Source organism: Eptesicus fuscus, chromosome 25 (genome assembly GCF_027574615.1).
Source record: "Eptesicus fuscus isolate TK198812 chromosome 25, DD_ASM_mEF_20220401, whole genome shotgun sequence".
NCBI lineage: Eukaryota > Metazoa > Chordata > Mammalia > Chiroptera > Vespertilionidae > Eptesicus > Eptesicus fuscus.
In genome coordinates this window covers 2,109,403-2,127,936 of record NC_072497.1, presented here as the reverse complement: position 1 = coordinate 2,127,936, position 18,534 = coordinate 2,109,403, and the positions used below count along the sequence as shown (strand labels likewise).

The 18,534-nt window shown below is 50.4% G+C and overlaps 1 protein-coding gene across 1 annotated transcript in view; it reads left to right on the top strand.

Annotated features, from left to right (window-relative positions):
* The first annotated feature begins 78 nt into the window (after positions 1–78).
* EFL1 (elongation factor like GTPase 1) overlaps positions 79–18,534 on the top strand; it is an 87,849-nt gene continuing 69,393 nt past the window's right edge. Inside the window, exons 1-5 of the mRNA XM_054713346.1 lie at positions 79–133; positions 770–873; positions 4,178–4,245; positions 9,842–9,926; positions 16,446–16,579. Coding sequence (XP_054569321.1) covers positions 783–873; positions 4,178–4,245; positions 9,842–9,926; positions 16,446–16,579 — 378 coding nt within the window. The 5' untranslated portion in view covers positions 79–133; positions 770–782. The remainder of the gene's footprint in view (positions 134–769; positions 874–4,177; positions 4,246–9,841; positions 9,927–16,445; positions 16,580–18,534) is intronic.

The window sequence follows — 18,534 nt, the reverse complement described above, 5'->3', positions numbered from 1 at the left end:
CAGCACGCGCGGGTCCGACGTCGCGCGTCCCCAGCCCCGCCCCGCTCCGCCCCACGCGCAGGCGCACTGCCCCCCCCGCGGAGCTCTGGGCGCCTCAGACGCGCGTGTGCGACCGGGCGAGAGTTCCCAACAGGTGGGTGAGCCCCCCACGCCGGGCTTCGGGGTCCCCGTCGGCCGTCTCCGGGCGGGTGGTGGGGGGAACCCGGGCGATGGGAGGGGACGGGCCGCTTCCCCGCGGGGACCGGGTTCCCACGCGCGGAGGCGAAGGGGGCGTAGACTTGGGGTGTTTCCTTCGCTGAGAGGAAGGGGGTGCGGGACCCCCATCGCCGCGCGGGGTTCGGGGCCACGTGACCCCAAACTTTTCCTCGGGCGCCGGGGGCCGACCTGGGCCGCGGACGCTTCCCTCGGGAAGCGCGTGCGGGGTGAGTGCGGGGCGGGGAGACGGCGGCGGAGGTGGGGGGCGCCCTGGGGTCCCCTCCGTGCACCCCTCCGTGCACCCCGCGCCCAGCGCCGCGGGGTGCCTCGCAGCCGCCGCCACGCCCGGTCGGGACCGGTGCCGCCCCCACGCCCCGTCGGGCAGGTGTGCGCGTCAGGGCGGCGGCTGGACTTGGGCCGCGGTGGGTGGGGGTGTCCCTTCTCCCGGGAACTTGCATCGGGTTCCGGGGTGCGGCACCCCAGCTGTCCCGTCAGCACCTCTCGGCGTTTTTATTTTTTTTTTAAAATGATTTGAACCCCTGGCATCGGTCCCTGTGCCCTTCCCCCGTCCCAGGAAGCCGGCGGCCATGGTGCCCAATAGTTTGGAGAAGATGGTGCAGCTGCAGAGGAACCCCGCGAACGTCAGGAACATCTGCGTGTTGGCGCACGTGGACCACGGTGAGGAGGGGCCGGGGGGCCTGTCCCGGGGCTGGGGGCCCCCCAAGGGGTGTCCCTGGGGTTGTCCGCGGGGTGAGAGGCGGGACTTCCGGCCTTTGATGTCAGAGAAGCGCTCGGTGAAACTTTGCAAATAAAGGCAGCTGGCCGGTGATTTGCATTCTGGGTTTGCATTCTGGCGTGTTGCCTTGTCTTTTTCATGTTTGTTTGTGGGTGGTTTTTTAATTTCAGAGAGGAAGGGCGAGAGAGAAACATCGATGATGAGAGAGCATCCTGGGTCAGCTGCCTCCTGCACGCCCCCGACTGGGGATGGAGCCCGCAGCCCTGGAATCGAACCCTGACCTCCTGGTTCCTGGTTCCTAGGTCGATGCTCGACCCCCGGGGCCACGCCGTCCAAAACTGTTGCCTTGTTTTTTTCTAAATGAGAATTTGAGTGTTAAAACTTGGGAGTTAGCCCGAGCCGGTGTGGCTCGGTGGATAGAGCACTGGCCTGTGGACTGAAGGGTCCAGGGTTCGATTCTGGTCAAGGACACATGCCCGGGTTGTGGGCTCGATCCCCAGTAGGGGGCCTGCAGGAGGCAGCTGATCCATGATTCTCTCTCATCATGGATGTTTCTATCTCTCCTTCTTCCTTCCTCTCTGAAATCAATAAAAATATATTTAAAAAAACAAAACATTATTAAAAAAAACAAAACAAAAAATACTTGGGAGTTAAAAAACTGCACGGTGCTTGAAATCTCCTGGTGCAGCATTCAGAGAGAAAAAAATGACTTATTGTGCGACCGGCTGTCCTTCTGAGCGATGGAGGGTTTGCATTGAGAGTCGTCACTGTAACAGATGTCAGATGATTTTGTTGTTTTTGTTTGTTTTCTTTCATCCTCATCCGAGGATATTGTTGCCATTGATTTATTTTATTTTTATTGATTTCAGAGAGGAAGGAAAGAGAGAGAGAGAAACAGTAATGATGAGAGAATCATGGATCGGCTGCCTCCTGCACACCCCCTACTGGGGATGCAGAATCGAACCCTGACCTCCTGGTTCATAGGTGATGCTCAACCACTGAGCCGGCTGGGGAGCACGTGACCCAAAACGGTTGCCTTGTTTTCTAAATGGGAGTTTGAGTGTTAAAACTTGGGAGTTAAAAACTGCACAATGCTTGAAATCGCCCGGTGCAGCATTCAGAGAGAAAAAAATGACTTATTGTGCGACCTGTTTCCTTCTGAGCTGTGAAGGATTTGCATTGAGAGTCGTTGTTAGGGTAACAGATGTCAGATGATTTTATTGTTATTTTTTGTTTGTTTTCTTTCATCCTCATCTGAGGATATTGTTTCCATTGATTTATTTTACTATTATTTTTTAAAATATATTTTATTGATTTTATAGAGAGGAAGGGAGAGGGATAGAGAGTTAGATACATTGATGAGAAACATCCATCAGCTGCCTCCTGCACGCCCCCTACTGGGGATGTACCTGCAACCAAAGTACATGCCCTTGACCGGAATCGAACCTGGGACCCTGCAGTCCGCAGGCCGACGCTCAATCCACTGAGCCAAACCGGTTAGGGCTTTTATTTTATTTTTATTGATTTCAGAGAGGAAGAGAGAGAGAGAAACGGCAATGATGAGAGAGAATCATGGATCGGCTGCCTCCTGCACACTCCCTACTGGGGATGGATCCTGAGATCTGGGCATGTGCCCTGATGGGGAATCGAACCCGGGACCCCTCAGTCCGCAGGCTGACGCTCTATCCCCTGAGCCACACCGGCCAGGGCTGATGGATGAGGTCATTACGGTGAACTGGATCCGAGTCCCGGAGGACGGATTTTAGGGATGGCATGAAAGTCCTTGCCAAAACCGGTTTGGCTCAGTGGATAGAGCGTCGGCCTGCGGACTGAAAGGTCCCAGGTTCAATTCTGGTCAAGGGCATGTACCTTGATTTCGGGCACATCCCAAGTAGGGGGTATGCAGGAGGCAGCTGATTGATGTTTCTAACTCTATCCCTCTCCCTTCCTCTCTGTAAAAAAAAAAAAAAAAGAAAAGAAAAAAAAAAGAAAGTCCTTTGTCAGCCATAGACCGATTGGCATGGCGATTTGTCTCCTCACCTGAGTGCCTTTGCGTGTCACTGTAGTCAGTCATGCCTCCATGCAAAAAGCAGCTCTGCAGGTAAGCGACAGGTGGCGTGACGGCTTTCCGGGGTGACGGATGAGACCTACGGGGCTGGAGACGCAGATTCTCTCGCTCCGGACAGAACGCTGAGCGCCAGGACCTGAGTCCTTCCAGACGATACTCGGCTGGAAACTGTCATTAAACTCTTTCGTGTGCCCCTGTGACTGCTTCACTCGGCCTAGGCAAATGGGAAATCTCTGCCGAACCGGTTCTTACGGTTAGATGTTAAATCTGCAGAGATGTAGACGCCCCTCACATTAAAAATAAAATAAATAAAAAAATAGAGCCCTGGACCTAGCCGGTTTGACTCAGTGGATAGAGCATCAGCTTGCGGTCTGAAGAGGCCCGGGTTCGATACCAGTCAAGGGCACATGCTTGGGTTGCGGGCTCGACATGGATGTTTCTATCTCTCTCCCTCTCCCTTCTCTGAAATAAATAAATATATATTACAAAAAAAAAAATATATATAGCCCTGGTCTGTGTTTCTCAGTGGTTAGAGCATTGTCCTATGCACTAATGGGTCTCGGGTTTAATTCGCGGTCAGGACACATACCCAGGTTTCGGGTTTGATCCCTGGTCGGGGCCGGGTTGGGGAGTGGGGGAGAGGGGAGGGAGGTGACCAATTGGTGTTTCTTTCTCCGCCTTCTACCTCTCTCTTCCTCTCTCTGTAGAATCAATGAAAAAAAGCATATCCTTGGGTGAGGGTTAAAAATATTAAAACTAAAGCCCTAGCCAGTTTTGCTCAGTGGGTAGCGAGTCTGCCTGCGGACCAAAGGGTCCCGGGTTCGATTCCAGTCAAGGGCTACGTGCCTCCGTTGCAGGCTCCTCCCCGGCCCGGGCCCTAGTCGGGGCTCGTGCAGGAGGCAGCCAGTCGATGTGTTTTTCTTACATGGATGTTTCTCTCTCTGTCTTTCTCTCTCTCTTCCACTCTCCCTAAAAATCAATGGGAAAATATCCTGGGGTGAGGATTAAAAAATAATAATAATAAAAATTAAAAATAATTGGTCACAGCCAGTTACAGATTTCTTTGTTCCTTCTCCACTCCCACTGCTTCACTTGACTAGCCTAAAATTAATAATAAATAATAATAAAAGATAAATTAAAAAATAAATAGATTTAAATTAGTACTGTTATTTTAACAGGCAAAACGACCCTGGCCGACTGCCTCATATCCAGCAATGGAATCATCTCCAGCCGCCTGGCAGGCAAGGTATGTCGTTACGGCCGATGAGCACTAGTTGCCTTTCAGGAAGTGTGAGCCCTCTTCAGTGTGATGAATATTCTGCTGTGCGCTTAGCGATCCTGTAAGTGCCACAAGTCAGGCGATATCCTGGCACCGTTGTGGCCATTTTCCCAAACCAAGAGACTCTCCCCAGGCGGGTGAGTTGGGTGGTTTGAGGGGAAAAAGCAAAAAAAAGCCTCAGCCGGCGGGAAGTAACAGGGGTAAAGTGGGAGAAGGCTCCTTTGCGAGGTCTGCTTGATGGGAGTGGAAGATTTGCATCTACACCCCCAGGAGAGAACATGAACTGGGAGAGGGTGTGTCAGAGGATCGCAGACCTTGAAGGCTCAGCGACGCTTTAGGAAAGGAATCATGTTTTAGGAAAGGAATTCAAGAGGTCTTCGTTTTCAGCTGTACAGGCAGTCCTCAGGTTCTGTCGGACTCGAAGTACGTAGGTCGTTTCGTTGTTACGTTGCCATCTCCCATCCTATCTAATAATCTAATAAAGAGGGAATATGCTAATTGACTGCCACACCCTCAAAGATGGTGGTGCCCACAGCCAATAAGGAGGGAATATGCTTATTGGCTGTCATGCCCTCAAAGATGTCGCCCACAGCCAATAGGGAGGGAATATGCTAATTGACCGTCATGCCCTCAAAGATGTCACCCACAGCCAATAGGGAGGGAATATGCTAATTGACTGGTACACCCTCAAAGATGGTGGTGCCCACAGCCAATAAGGTGGGAATATGCTAATTGACTGTCACACCCTCAAAGATGGTGGTGCTCACAGCCAATAAGGAGGGAATATGCTAATTGGCTGTCACACCCTCAAATATGGCGACACCCACAGCCAATAGGGAGGGAATATGCTAATTGACTGCCATGTCCTCAAAGATGGTGGTGCCCAGTCTCCTCAACCCTGCTGTGGTGGCAGGCACACGGCACAGCCGGGCGTGCCCCCAGGTGGGTCCGGTCGCTTCGGGTGCCTGCTTCCGGAGTCCCCCAGTTTCCTCAGCCCCCCAGCCACCCAGGGCTGGCCTGAGGCGCAGGCAAGCCTCGGATGTCGGCTGCCCAGCCGCCCAGGGCCAGCCCGAGGCTCAGGTAACCAGGGCTGGTCGAGGCTTGCACTGCCAGCAGTGGCAGCCGCAGAGGTGTGATGGGGGCGTCGCCTTCCCCTGATCTCCAGGTCACTTCCCGCCCCTGAGGGCTCCCAGACTGTGAGAGGGGGCAGGCCGGGCTGAGGGACACCCCCTCCAGTGCATGAATTTTCATGCACTGGGCCTCTAGTTTATTTATAAGAAAAAAAAAGTGCTATTATTTCGACATATGTTCATAGGTGCTTTATGTTTTTTATTATTTATTTAACACAAGTAAAGGTCAGGAATTGTTATCTTTCTTTTAATTTTTTTTACTGTTTCACTTCATCACTGCTGTGTCTGTGCTCCATGTGAGTGACGTAGGTGCTTATGTAGGTGGGTTCCGACTTACAGCGAAAACCGCGTTACATCGCGCCATAGGAACAGATCTCCGACATAACCCGAGGACCTACTGTACTTTGAAAGGACAGGGAATAACTTAACTTGCAATACAAAATAGAGATGTTCCTCACCTTAATGAGTTTAGACTATAACCAGCAGGATTTGTCAGGTGACTGGGAACAGAGGGAAGGGGAGATGGAGAAGCAAAATGAAGTAAAAAAGCTACACACAGAAGACTGAAAGAAGAAATGTGCACATCTATATACCCTTACGACTGGTGGACCGGTAGCTATGATGATGCAGTGATCACCAGGGGGCAGACGCTCAATGCAGGAGCTGCCCCCTGGTGGTCAGTGCGTTCCCACAGCCAATCTCCTGTGGCCAGCCAACCTCCTGGGGTCCCGGCCTGCCCTGATCAATCAGGCTTCCTGGCCAACCTCCCACGGTTCTTCTCCCCAGCCCGCAGGCCCCGATAGGCCCCAGTTGCAGGCCAGGCCGAGGGACCTCACCCATTCACGAATTCGTGCACCAGGCCCCTAGTCTATAATAATAAAAGTGTAATATGCTAATTAGACCTGATGTCCTTCCGGTTGACCTTCCAGGCGAAGCGGGGGCTGCGAGAGAAGCCTGGGTCCTGGGTGCCAGAGGGAAGCCGGTGCCGGCAGCCAGGGGAAGGAAGGCCTGCTCTTTTTTTAATTTATTTAATATATACATATATATTTTTTAATATATATGTTATTGATTTTTTACAGAGAGGAAGGGAGAGAGATAGACAGTTAGAAACATCGATGAGAGAGAAACATCGATCAGCTGCCTCTTGCACACCATCCACCAGGGATGTGCCTGCAACCAAGGTACATGCCCTTGACCGGAATCGAACCTGGGACCCTTCTGTCCGCAGGCCGACGCTCTATCCACTGAGCCAAACCGGTTAGGGCTATTTAATATATTTTAATGATTTTTTTACAGAGAAGAAGGGAGAGGGATAGAGAGTTACAGCCAAACTGGTTAGGGCAGGAAGGCCTACTCTTGCACGAATTTCGTGCATCGGGCCTTTAGTATAGAATAACAAGAGAATGAGACTTTTTGGAGGAAGGCCTTCTTTTCTTTTTTTAAAATATACTTTTTATTTCAGAGAGGAAGGCAGAGGGAGAAGGTGATGGAAACATCAGTGATGAGAGAGAATCTCGGATTGGCTGCCTCCTACGCACCCCCCCACTGGGGATCCAGTCTGCAGCCCGGGTGCATGGCCTTACCGGAATTGAACCCGGGACCCTTCCGTCCGCAGGCTGACAACGCTCTGTCCACTGAGCCACATCGGCCAGGGCTGGAGGAAGGCCTTTCTGAGAAGTGGGAGAGGTGAAGAGGGCCCAGTAGTGGGACCTAAGGAGAGGCAGACAGGAAACCAGGAGACAGGAGACTCCTGGGAGAATTTCACGCATGTGCAGAGCACGCACGTGCACCAAGAGTAACTCACTCAGGTGTGTCGAAGGCCCTGACCAAGAAGAGTGAGGGCCGACAAGGTTGGTGTGTTTGGCCAGAGGTCATTGGTTAGCGTTTAAGCGTTAGGTTTGCCAGAGCTATGGGGCATGAAAGTGAAAGAATGAATGCAGGGTGAATCCCTGTGGCCACCCCATGACAGTAAGTTACTCTCAAGGCTTCTGAATGAAAGAAATGAGGAAATGGAAAGGTGTGAAGAAGTACCCTCACCAGTTGGGCTCAGTGGGCAGAGCATCAGCCCAGGGACTGATGAAGGGTCCCGGGTTCGATTCTGGCCAAAGGCACGTACCTCGCTTGCAGGCTCGGTCCCCAGGCCTGGTCGGGGTGCATGTAGGAGGCAACCAATTGATGTGTCTCTCACATGGATGTTTCTCTCTATATATTTCTTTTTTTTTTTTTTAATATATTTTCATTGATTTCACAGAGAAGGAGAGTGAGAGAGAGAAGCATCAATGATGAGAGAGAATCATTGATCGGCTGCCTCCTGCATACCCCCTACTGGATTGAGCCTGCAACCCGGGCATGTTCCCTTGACCAGAATCGAACCTGGGACCCTTCAGTCCACAGGCCGACGCTCTATCCACTGAGCCACACCAGCTAGGGCTCTCTCTATATTTCTCCCCTCTCTTCCACTCTCTCTAACAATCAATGGGAAAAATATTCTCCAGTGAGGATTTAACAAACAAACAAACAAACAAAAGGATCGAGTTTTCAAAAGTTTGACAGTGGAGAGAAGTAGGCAGGGCAGGGAATAGACCGTCCTGCAGCGGGCGGGGGGAGGTCAGTGAGGTGCTCAGGGCTGAGCTGGACAGGGAGGTCCTCCGGTCCGTTGAAGCCACTGTCAGTACGAAGCTCTGTAACGCCCAAGGAACGAGATGCAGGCCCGTGTGTGGGGCGTTACGCTTTATCAAAGCCATCAGCGAAATGGCCCTGTTAGAACCGTCTTCTACCTTCTCATTCTCCTTTTGTTGTTGTTGTTGTTTAATATATTTTATTGATTTTTTACAGAGAGGAAGGGTGAGGGATAGAGAGTCAGAAACATCGATGAGAGAGAAACATCCATCAGCTGCCTCCTGCACACCCCCCACTGGGGAAGTGCCCGCAACCAAGGTACATGCCCTTGACCGGAATCGAACCCTGGGACCCTTCAGTCCGCAGGCTGACACTCTATCCACTGAGCCACACCCGTTGGGGCATTATTGTTGTTTTTGGTTAATCCTCACCCGAGGATATTTTTCTTACTGATTTTTAGAGAGAGTGGAGGGTGGGGAGGAGGTACAACCCCTTGATGGCAATTGAACCGGGACCCTTCAGTCCACAGGCCAATGCTCTATTCACTGAGCAAAATCGGCTAGGGCTACCCTATCATTCTTCTAAAAAACAAAAACAAAAACAAACAACATATTTAAAACCTAATTTTGGGGAAGGAGTCTCTGGCTTCTAGAGACCTCCTGTTGGGATGTCTGTTCAGACTTCGTCAAAGGGCCTGTCAGTGGGAAACGAGTGGCCGTGTTCTTGGTGAATGGAAGAACATTCCCCCGATGCTGCCTTCCGTGAATTGCTCAGGACCACCCCTCATTCACGGCTGAAATCTGAATGAGCAACCCTCCGGGGAGGCTGTGTGCTGTCTGACTACATGTGCAAAGTAGTTCATGTCTTTCCGTTTGTCTACACCGAGTGGCCAGATTATTATGATCTCTGAACGCATAATAATCTGGCCACTCAGTGTATATGTGTGTGTGTGTGCGTGCGTGTGTGTGTGTGTGTGTGTGTGTGTGTGTGTGTGTATGTATGTATATGTATATATTAAAGGCCCGGTGCATGAATTCGTGCATGGGTGGGGTCCAGGCAGCCTGGCCAGGGGGAGGGAACATGGGCGGTTGGCCGGCCTACCTGCTGGTCAAACTCCTGGTTGAGGGGACAATTTGCATATCAGCCTTTTATTATATAGGATATTCACGGAGTGGCCAGATTATTATGCGTTCAGAGATCATCATCATCTGGCCACACAGTGTATGTTCTCTTCCCCATGACAAACTGACATTTTCCATGCCTTCCCCTCTTAAAAAAACCCAAAGGGCCTTTAGTTTAAAAGGTAAACATGTAAGCCTGGCCGGTGTGGCTCAGGGTTTGAGCGTCGACCTAGGAACCAGGAGGTCACAGGTTCGATTCCCACTCAGGGCATATGCCCAGGTTGTGGGCTCTATCCCCAGTGGGGGGCGTGCAGGAGGCGGCCAATCCATGATTCTCTCTCATCATGGATGTTTCAATCTCTCCTCTCCCTTCCTCTCTGAAATCAATAAAAATGTATTTTTTTTTAAAAAAGTAAACACTTAGCCCTACTGGTTTGGCTCAGTGGATAGAGCGTCGGCCTGCTGACTGAAGGGTCCCAGGTTCGATTCCGGTCAAGGGCATGTACCTTGGTTGCTGATGGATGTTTCTCTCTCATCGATGTTTCTAACTCTCTGTCCCTCTCCCTTTCTCTCTGTAAAAATCAATAAAATAAGAAAAAAGTAAGCACTTAACACCAAAGTCCCAATCGTTCCACTTGAATGTGACGTTTCAATTCCTTGGGGAGTGAGGGTGCCTCTGTTTCATTCCCACAGTTGCGGTACATGGACAGCCGGGAGGACGAGCAGATCCGGGGCATCACCATGAAATCCAGCGCCATCTCCCTGCATTACGCACAGGGTACGTCCATCTCTCTCTTTTTTTTCTTTACTATATTTTTATTGATTTCAGAGAGGAAAGGAGAGGGAGAGAGAGAGAGAAACATCCATGATGAGAGAGAATTATTGATCAGCTGCCTCCTGCACGCTCCCCTACTGGGGATCAAGCCTGCAACCCAGGCATACGCTCCTTGACTGGAATCGAACCTGGGACCCTTCAGCCCGCAGGCCGATGCTCTATCCACTGAGCCAGACTGGCCAGGGCAGTCCATCTCGCTTTTAAGGAAAAATAGTTTTGAATCTTCCGTTCTTTTCCCGGGTCAATCGCGTGCCTCCACTTCTTTGCGTTCTACCGCACACGTCGCATTCTCGCCTTTCCAAGTGACCTGTGGTCAGAGCCAGGCTGTCCAGACCTGGGTGCAGATGGGGACCTCTGGCTGTTCACACCTGCCCCCCGTCCACCCAGGTGATTGTGTAGATTTCTTTCTTTTTAAAAAATATATTTTATTGATTTCAGAGAGGAAGGGCAAAGGAGAGAGATAGAAACATCAATGATGAGAGAGAATCATGGATTGGCTGCCTCCTGCACACTCCCACTGGAGATGGAGCCCACAACCCTGGCATGTGCTCTGACTGGGAGTCAAACAGTGACCTCCTGGTTCATAGGTCGACGCTAACCACTGAGCCACGCCGGCCGGGCTGTGTTGATTTCTTCAGAAGGAAGGTCAGGCCTCCTAGGCTCAGCCTTCGTGTCCCATGTCTTGGCTGCATCCCTGTCCCACCCTATGGCCTGTGCGTTGGGTTGAGAGTCCAATCTGCATTGCTGTGGGTTGCCATGATCACGGCAGCTTGCTCTCCCCAAGTAAGGGGGTCATTTTGACAGCAACTCTTCCAGGAATTGGAAAGGATTATTGTGTTTGGCCCGAGGTCATCGGTAGGTGGCCAGAGCTGTGGGAATGGAAGCCTTTCCGAAAATTAAGGGATTTATTTTTTTATTTATTTATTTATTTATTTTATATATATTTTATTGATTTTTCACGAAGAGGAGAGGAGAGGGATAGAGAGCCAGAAACATCGATGAGAGAGAAACATCAACCAGCTGCCTCCTGCACACCCCTCACCGGGGACGTGCCCGCAACCAAGGTACATGCCCTTGACCGGAATCGAACCTGGGACCCTCCAGTCCGCAGGCCGACGCTCTACCCACTGAGCCAAACCGGTTTCGGCGGGATTTATTTTTTTATTATTATTTTTTATGCCAAAAAAAATTTTTTTTTTATACACACACCAATGAAGGGAAGCAGTCTTCTGACAAATGGAGAAGACTAAGATGCTTTTTTTCTTTTTATTCTCGAGAACAGTTTACATACTTATTTTTAATTAGGTGTTTTTTTACTCTTTTTTTTTTTTATACAAGCAAATGAGTAAATGAGTGATTTTATAAGTATAGATCTGTGCAAAACTCTAATCCAGATAACCCCTACCCCTTTTTTTCTTTCCTTTAAGGATTAAGTTTGAGAAGGTTAATATAAAACTCAGCTAATACATGTGACTTGAAAAATATTTTTTTAATTTATTTTTAAAAATTTTTTTATTGATTTCAGAGCGGAAGGAAGAGGGAGAGAGAGAGAGAAAAAATATTTTTTAATATATTTTTATTGATTTCAGAGAGGAAGGGAGAGGGAGAGAGAGATAGATACATCAGTGATGTGAGAGAATCATGGATTGGCTGCCTTATGCATGCCCCCTAGTGGGGATTGAGCCTGCAACCCAGGCATATGCCCTTGACCAGGAATCGAACCTGGGACCCTTCAGCCCACAGGCCGACGCTCTATCCACTGGGCCAAACCAGCAAGGGCTAGAAAAACATTTTTTTTTTAAATACTTTCAATGTGTCCTTATAAACCCACTGATCATAATTGCCAAGTTAACTATGTGTTACAATCATTTATCCCCCTACTGATCACATATTTTCTACATCAGCCACTGTATAAAAACGACTCAGAATCTACGTTCCCCGTTATTCCTCGCTCAAAAATGGATTATTAAACTCCACTTTACCTCATAACAACTTTTTGGGCAATCAGGCTGCCGGGCTGAGCAGCAGACCCCAAGCAACGGATGAATGGATTACTCGGACACAACGTTTGCTGTGAAAGAGAGGGCTAAGGGGCCGCCTGGCTAAAGGGACCAGACAGCCTCGATGGCCTGCCCTGTTGGGCTTTTATCATAGCAGCAGTTTGAGATCGAGTTTATCTTGTAGCTACAGAAGACGAACATTCTTAGGTAGCTGATTGGGAAGACTTGCTCTGTCGCCCTCAGGTGCTGGGCCTACCTGCCTACCTCTCCCGCAGGCTTTCCCAGTGCGTCTCCCTCCTGCTGGGCCTGCTTTTCTAATTCCTGACCATACATAGGCTGGCATTGCAGGTGGTCTGTGTTACTCTCCTGTTCATCCAGGGGTTTCCCAGGAAGCGTAAGACAAGACAGTAGGTCCTCGGGTTATGTCGGAGATCTGTTCCTATGGCGCGACGTAACGTGATTTTCGCCATACGTCGGAACCCGCCTACATGAGCACCTACGTCACTCACGTGGAGCACATACACAGCAGTAATGAAGGGAAACAGTAAGAAAAATTTAAAAGATAACAATTCCTGACCTTTATTTGTGGTAAATAGATAATAATAAACATGAAACACCTACGTCGAAATGACGGAACTTTTTTTTTCTTTTATAAATAAACTAGAGGCCTGTTGCAGGAAGATTCCTGTAAGAATAGGGCTTCCTGCGGCCGTCTCCGCCGCCCCGCTTGCTTCTCCGCAGCTTCGCTCCCTTCTGCAGCACTTGGCTTCCTTGTATGCTGTCTTCAGTCTTCGCTCTGTGCCTGGAAATGCAAATTAACCGCCTTCTTGGTTGGGTTAATTTGCATACTCGCTCCTGATTGGGTGGTAGGTGTGGCTTGTAGGCGTAGCAGAGGTAGGGTCAATTTGTATGTTTCTCTTTTATTAGATAGGATGGGAGATGGCGACGTAACCACGAGACGATGTACATGGAGTCCGACGTAACCCGAGGACTGCCTGTAGTGTCATTGTTGGCAGAAGCGATGCTGTTCGGGTCTGGCAGCACTTGGCTAACTGGTTCTCCAACCTCAGGGCCGACTTGAGAGCTTGTACGCCGGCTCCCCAGTCACCTATCTCGGGCCTCTGGATCGCCGGAAGGCAGATCTGACTCTCACGTCCTCTTAGAGCTCTCGTTAATTGCTTTCCATGCTCCCCCTTCACCTCAGCCTGGTCTTCCCAGAATGTGGCACAGCGGGTTCTTCCGGGCCTTCCGCGTAATCACAGGCCACAGACAAAGATGCGTCAGTGACGGGCAGCTCATACGATGCCACGTGATGGTGGCAACCCTACGCTCTTCAGTGAGGGGGTGCTGGGCTGCCGTCTCAGCATCAGAGAGCGCCAGGCAGAAACCGTGCTGGCGAGGGAAGGAAGCTGTGGGGGATGGGTCAGTGCGACAGGCCCAGGACAGCCATTTCTTCTCACGGCCCCCGCGCCCTTCGGGGTCCTTCGCCTAGTGTTCCGCCCCCCGCTCCCCAGCGGAGTCTGGGCTCCTTAGATGACACGCATGCCATCTTGAGTAGCGTGGCCGAGCGTACGTCTTTGGGGTTAGATGGGTTCGAGCTCCCATGCTGCCATTCTGCAGTGTTTGATCTTAGGCGGTGAACCTCGGAGTCGGGTTCTAGGCACGTGTCCTGCAGAAAAACATTCAACTTTCTTTTTTAAAATTTTTTAGAAATCTATTTTTATTGATTTTGTACAGAGAGGAAGGAAGAGGGATAGAGAGTTAGAAACATCGATGAGAGAGAAACATCGATCAGCTGCCTCCTGCACTCCCCCCACTGGGGATGTGCCCGCAACCAAGGTCCATGCCCTTGACCGGAATCGAACCCGGGACCCTTGAGTCCGCAGGCCGACGCTCTACCAGCTGAGCCAAATGGGTTAGGGCAAACATTTAACTTCCTGTGTCCTCGTGTCCCGCTTCATAAAACTGGCCTAATGGTAGCAGCCACCACAAAGGGTGGTTGTAGGTCGACATGAACTAGTGTCTGTAAAATGCTTAGAACTGTGGTCGACAAACTGTGGCTCTTTGGCCCCTTGAGTGTGGCTCTTCCACAAAACACCACGGCCTGGGCGAGTCTATGTTGAAGAAGTGGCGTTAGAAGAAGTTTAAGTTTAAAAAATTTGGCTCTCCAAAGAAATTTCAGTCGTTGTCCTGTAGATATTTGGCTCTGTTGACTATGAGTTTGCCGACCACGGATGCCAGGTCTGGCCTTGGTTCTTGTTACCTTATCATTATTAGGGCACAAGTCACGTCATCGTGCTGCTAAAGTCCCCCTGGGGAAAGCCCTCTATGCACCCCATAACTTAACATATTCAGCCCTGGGGTGTCGAGCCCACCGAGGTTGAAAGGCAGAGTTAAGAGAAGGAGCGAAAGTCTAGTATCTATGGGGGTGTTAGAGCATTCACATAATTATTTTACCTTTGAAAGAGCATTATGTCAAACTAGAGGCCCGGTGCACAAAATTCATGCACTTGGGGAAGGGGGGTCCCTCAGCCTGGCTTGCACCCTCTCACAGTCCGGGAGCCCCCTGGGGGATATCCAACTGACAGCTTAGGTGGGAGCGGGTCTAAGCCGTCAGTCGGACATCCTTAGCACTGTCGCGGAGGCAGGAGAGGCCCCCACCACCACCACTGCGCTCGCCAGCCGTGAGCCCGGCTTCTAGCTGAGCGGTGCTCCCCCTGTGGGAGCGCACTGACCACCAGGGGGCAGCTCCTGCGGTGAGCGTCTGCTCCCTGGTGGTCAGTGCGCATCATGGCGACCGGTCATTCTGCCGTTCGGTCGCTGTGCACATTAGCCTTTTATTACATGGGATTAGCAGTAAATGGGGAATAAGGTTAGAATTCTGAGGAGTTAACCATTTTTGTTCATGGTTTACTTACGTTTTAACGTTCAGTCTCTGTAACCTGGGGGCGGGGCCGGGTGCGCCGCGTTTCCCGGGCCCGATGTCAGCTTAGTGGGATGTGGCACTGCCAGCTGACGTGGCACGTGTGGTCGCCCTGCCGTGAGCGTGATGCTCGTGTTTGCCGTGAGGACTGGAGGGGACACTCCACGTGAGAGCCCTTAGCGCACGGCTTGGCACGGCGCAGTCACTCCTTAAGTTTTTGTAGGATTGACTCTAACTCTTGACTGAGCAGATTGGCGCCCGCTCTCTGGGGTTTTGTAGGGAAGTCGTTGGCCAACTGCTCTGTGCCTTCGGAAGTCGGCATTTCCCGTTTTGGCGCCTTTGAACAACCTTCCCTCTCAGGCATCGGTCCTTTCATAGTCTCAACTTCCTCATCTGTGAAATGGGTATAGTCATATGTATCTAAGAGGGTTATCGTGAGGGTTCAATAATGTGTGATCAGCACATTAAATTTGTTTACTTAGCACAGTGCCCGGCTCACAGGATGCTAAGTAAGTGGTAACTATTAGAATAATAAAGTCTGAATATTTTATTTTATTTTATTTTTATTTTTTTAGAGGAGGGAGGGAGAGAGAGAGAAGGAAACATTGATGTGAGAGAGTCGCATTGATTGGTTGCCTCCTGAAAGTTGGGTACGTGAAGAATTTGCAACCTAGGTGTGTGCCCTCGACTGGGAATTAAACCCACAACCCACCCGAGCCGGTTTGGCTCAGTGGATAGAGCGTTGGCCTGCAGACCGAAGGGTCCCATGTTCGATTCCCGGTCAGGGCACATGCCCGGGTTGTGGGCTCCATCCCCAGTAGGGGGTGTATAGGAGGCAGCCGATTAATGATTCTCTCTCATTGATGTTTCTCTCTCCCTTTCCCTTCCTCTCTGAAATCAGTCCTATATAATAAAAGCATAATATGCTAAGTGTCGGACCCTTCATTCGACTGTTCGTTCGACTGTTCCACCAGTCGCTATGACACACTGACCACCAGGTGGCAGACGCTTCAACCGGTAGGTTAGCTTGCTGCTGGGGTCCGGCCGATCAGGACTGGGCAAGATGGGCCGGACACGCCCTGGAGCCGTCCCGCAGTACCTCCCCGGCTGGCCAACCTCCCGCGGTACCACCCCGGGAGCCAGCCCCCATCACCCCGGTCAGGATTGGGCAAGATGGCCCTGATCGGCCCAATCGCCAGCCAGGCCGAGGGACCCCACCCGTGCACAAATTTGTGCACCGGCCCTCTAGTAAAGATGTATTTAAAAAAAATAAAAATGAACTCACCACCCTTTGGTCCCATGGCTGACACTCTAACCACTGAACAACCCAGCCAGGGCAAGTTCGAATATTTTACTTAGACACTATTTTGAGTCAGTAGTTTCATCCACTGGAATTCTTGATTGGACTGACAGCTGCAGTTGGAGCCTTTGTCTTCTGTAGCCTGACAGCATCTCCAGAGCTCTCTTCCTCTGGAGCGCCCGAGGCAGTGTGTGTATACCTGCACGGCTGACAGCGTCCGTCCTCGCATTCCATTCCAGGTGACGAGGAGTACCTGATCAACCTCATAGACTCTCCGGGACACGTGGACTTCTCCTCCGAGGTGTCCACGGCGGTGCGCATTTGCGACGGGTGCATCATCGTGGTCGATGCCGTGGAAGGAGTCTGCCCACAGGTAGTGGGCTGTGGTGTGGAAATATGTAACCGGTGAGGGAAGGTGGGGAGAGGAACTGACTGTTGATGGCCGTGTGCACGTACACATTTCACTGACAGCCCTGGCTGGTTTGGCTCCGTGGATAGAGTGTCGGCCTGCGGACTGAAGGGTCCCGGGTTCAATTCCAGCCAAGCGCACATGCCTGGGTTGCAGGATCGATCCCCAGTAGGGGGCGTGCAGGAGGCAGCCAATCAATGAATCTCATCATTGATGTTTCTGTCTCTCTCTCCCTCTCCCTTCCTCTCTGAAATTAATAATAAAAATACACTGAGTGGCCAGATTATTATGATCTCTGAATGCATAATCATCTGGCCACTCAGTGTATATCCTACAGAATAAAAGGCTAATATGCAAATTGTCCCCTCGACCAGGAGTTTGACCAGCAGGCAGGCTGGACCCCACCCATGCACGAATTCATGCACCGGGCCTCAAATATATACACACACACACACGCATGAATATCATGCACCGGGCCTCAAATATATATACACACACACACACACACATACATACACATATATGTATATATGTATACACACACATACACACACATACACACACACACACACACACACACTGAGTGGCCAGATTATTTTTTTAAATATATATTTCTTTATTGATTTCAGAGAGTAAGGGAGAAGGAGAGAGAGATAGAAACTTCAGTGATGAGAGAGAATCATTGATTGGCTGCCTCCTGCACGCCCCCCACTGGGGATCGAGCCTGCAACCCAGGCATGTGCCCTTGGCCGGAATCAAACCTGGGACCCTTCAGTCCACAGGCTGACACTCTATCCACTGAGCCAAGCCGGCTAGGGCTGGCCAGATTATTATGTGTTCAGAGATCATGATAATCTGGCCACTCAGTGTATATTTTTTAAAAAAAGAAAGATATTTCACTAACAATCACTGATTTTACATTTTACATTTGATAACATTGCAGTCTCTGATAAAGTTACCTCACCTAAGTTTTGAGGATGACTTTAGATTCTTTTTTTTTTAAAATGTATTTTTATTGATTTCAGAAAGTAAGGGAGAGGGAGCGAGAGAGAGAGAAACGTCAGTGATGAGAGAGAATCATGGATCGGCTGCCTCGTGCACGCCCCCTACTGGGGATCCAGCCCACACCCCCGGGCATGTGCCCTGACTGGGAATTGAACCCTGACCTCCAGGTTCATAGGTTGATGCTAAACCACTGAGCCACGCCGGGCAGTTGGGCTCTTCACTGTTTTTGACCCAGTTTCTTTTATCCTCCTCAAGTAAATGGCCAGTTCCATGAAATTAAGGATGATTTCTAGTCTGTACTTCTTTGCTTATGTGTTCTACACTGAATGTCTAGTGACCACCTGTATCTGACTGGCATAGTCTGAGTTATAAAGGAGTATGGAAATGAGCTGGTTATTATTATTTTTCTTTAAAGAGATTTTTAAAAATTTTTTTATTTATTTTTTTACAGAGAGAAAGGGAGAGGGAGAGTTAGAAACATCGATGAGAGAGAAACATCCACCAGCTGCCTCCTGCACACCCCCTACTGGGGATGTGCCGGCAACCAAGGTACATGCCCTTGACCGGAATCGAACCTGGGACCCTTCAGTTCACAGGCCGATACTCTATCCACTGAGCCAAACCGGTCAGGGCTGGTTATTATTTCTTTAAAGAACATATTTGTATTGATTTCAGGGAGTAAGGGAGAGGAGAGAGAGAGAGAAAAACACCAATGATGACAGAGAATCACTGATCGGCTGCCTCCTGCACGCCCCCTACTGGGGATCCAGCCCACAACCCGGGCATGTGCCCTTGACTGGAATCGAACCCGGGACCCTTCAGTCCGTAGGCCGTCGCTCTACCCACTGAGCCAAACCCGTCAGGGCGGAATGAGCTGATTGTTAATCAAGGTTCCTTTAATGTGCTTTATTTAG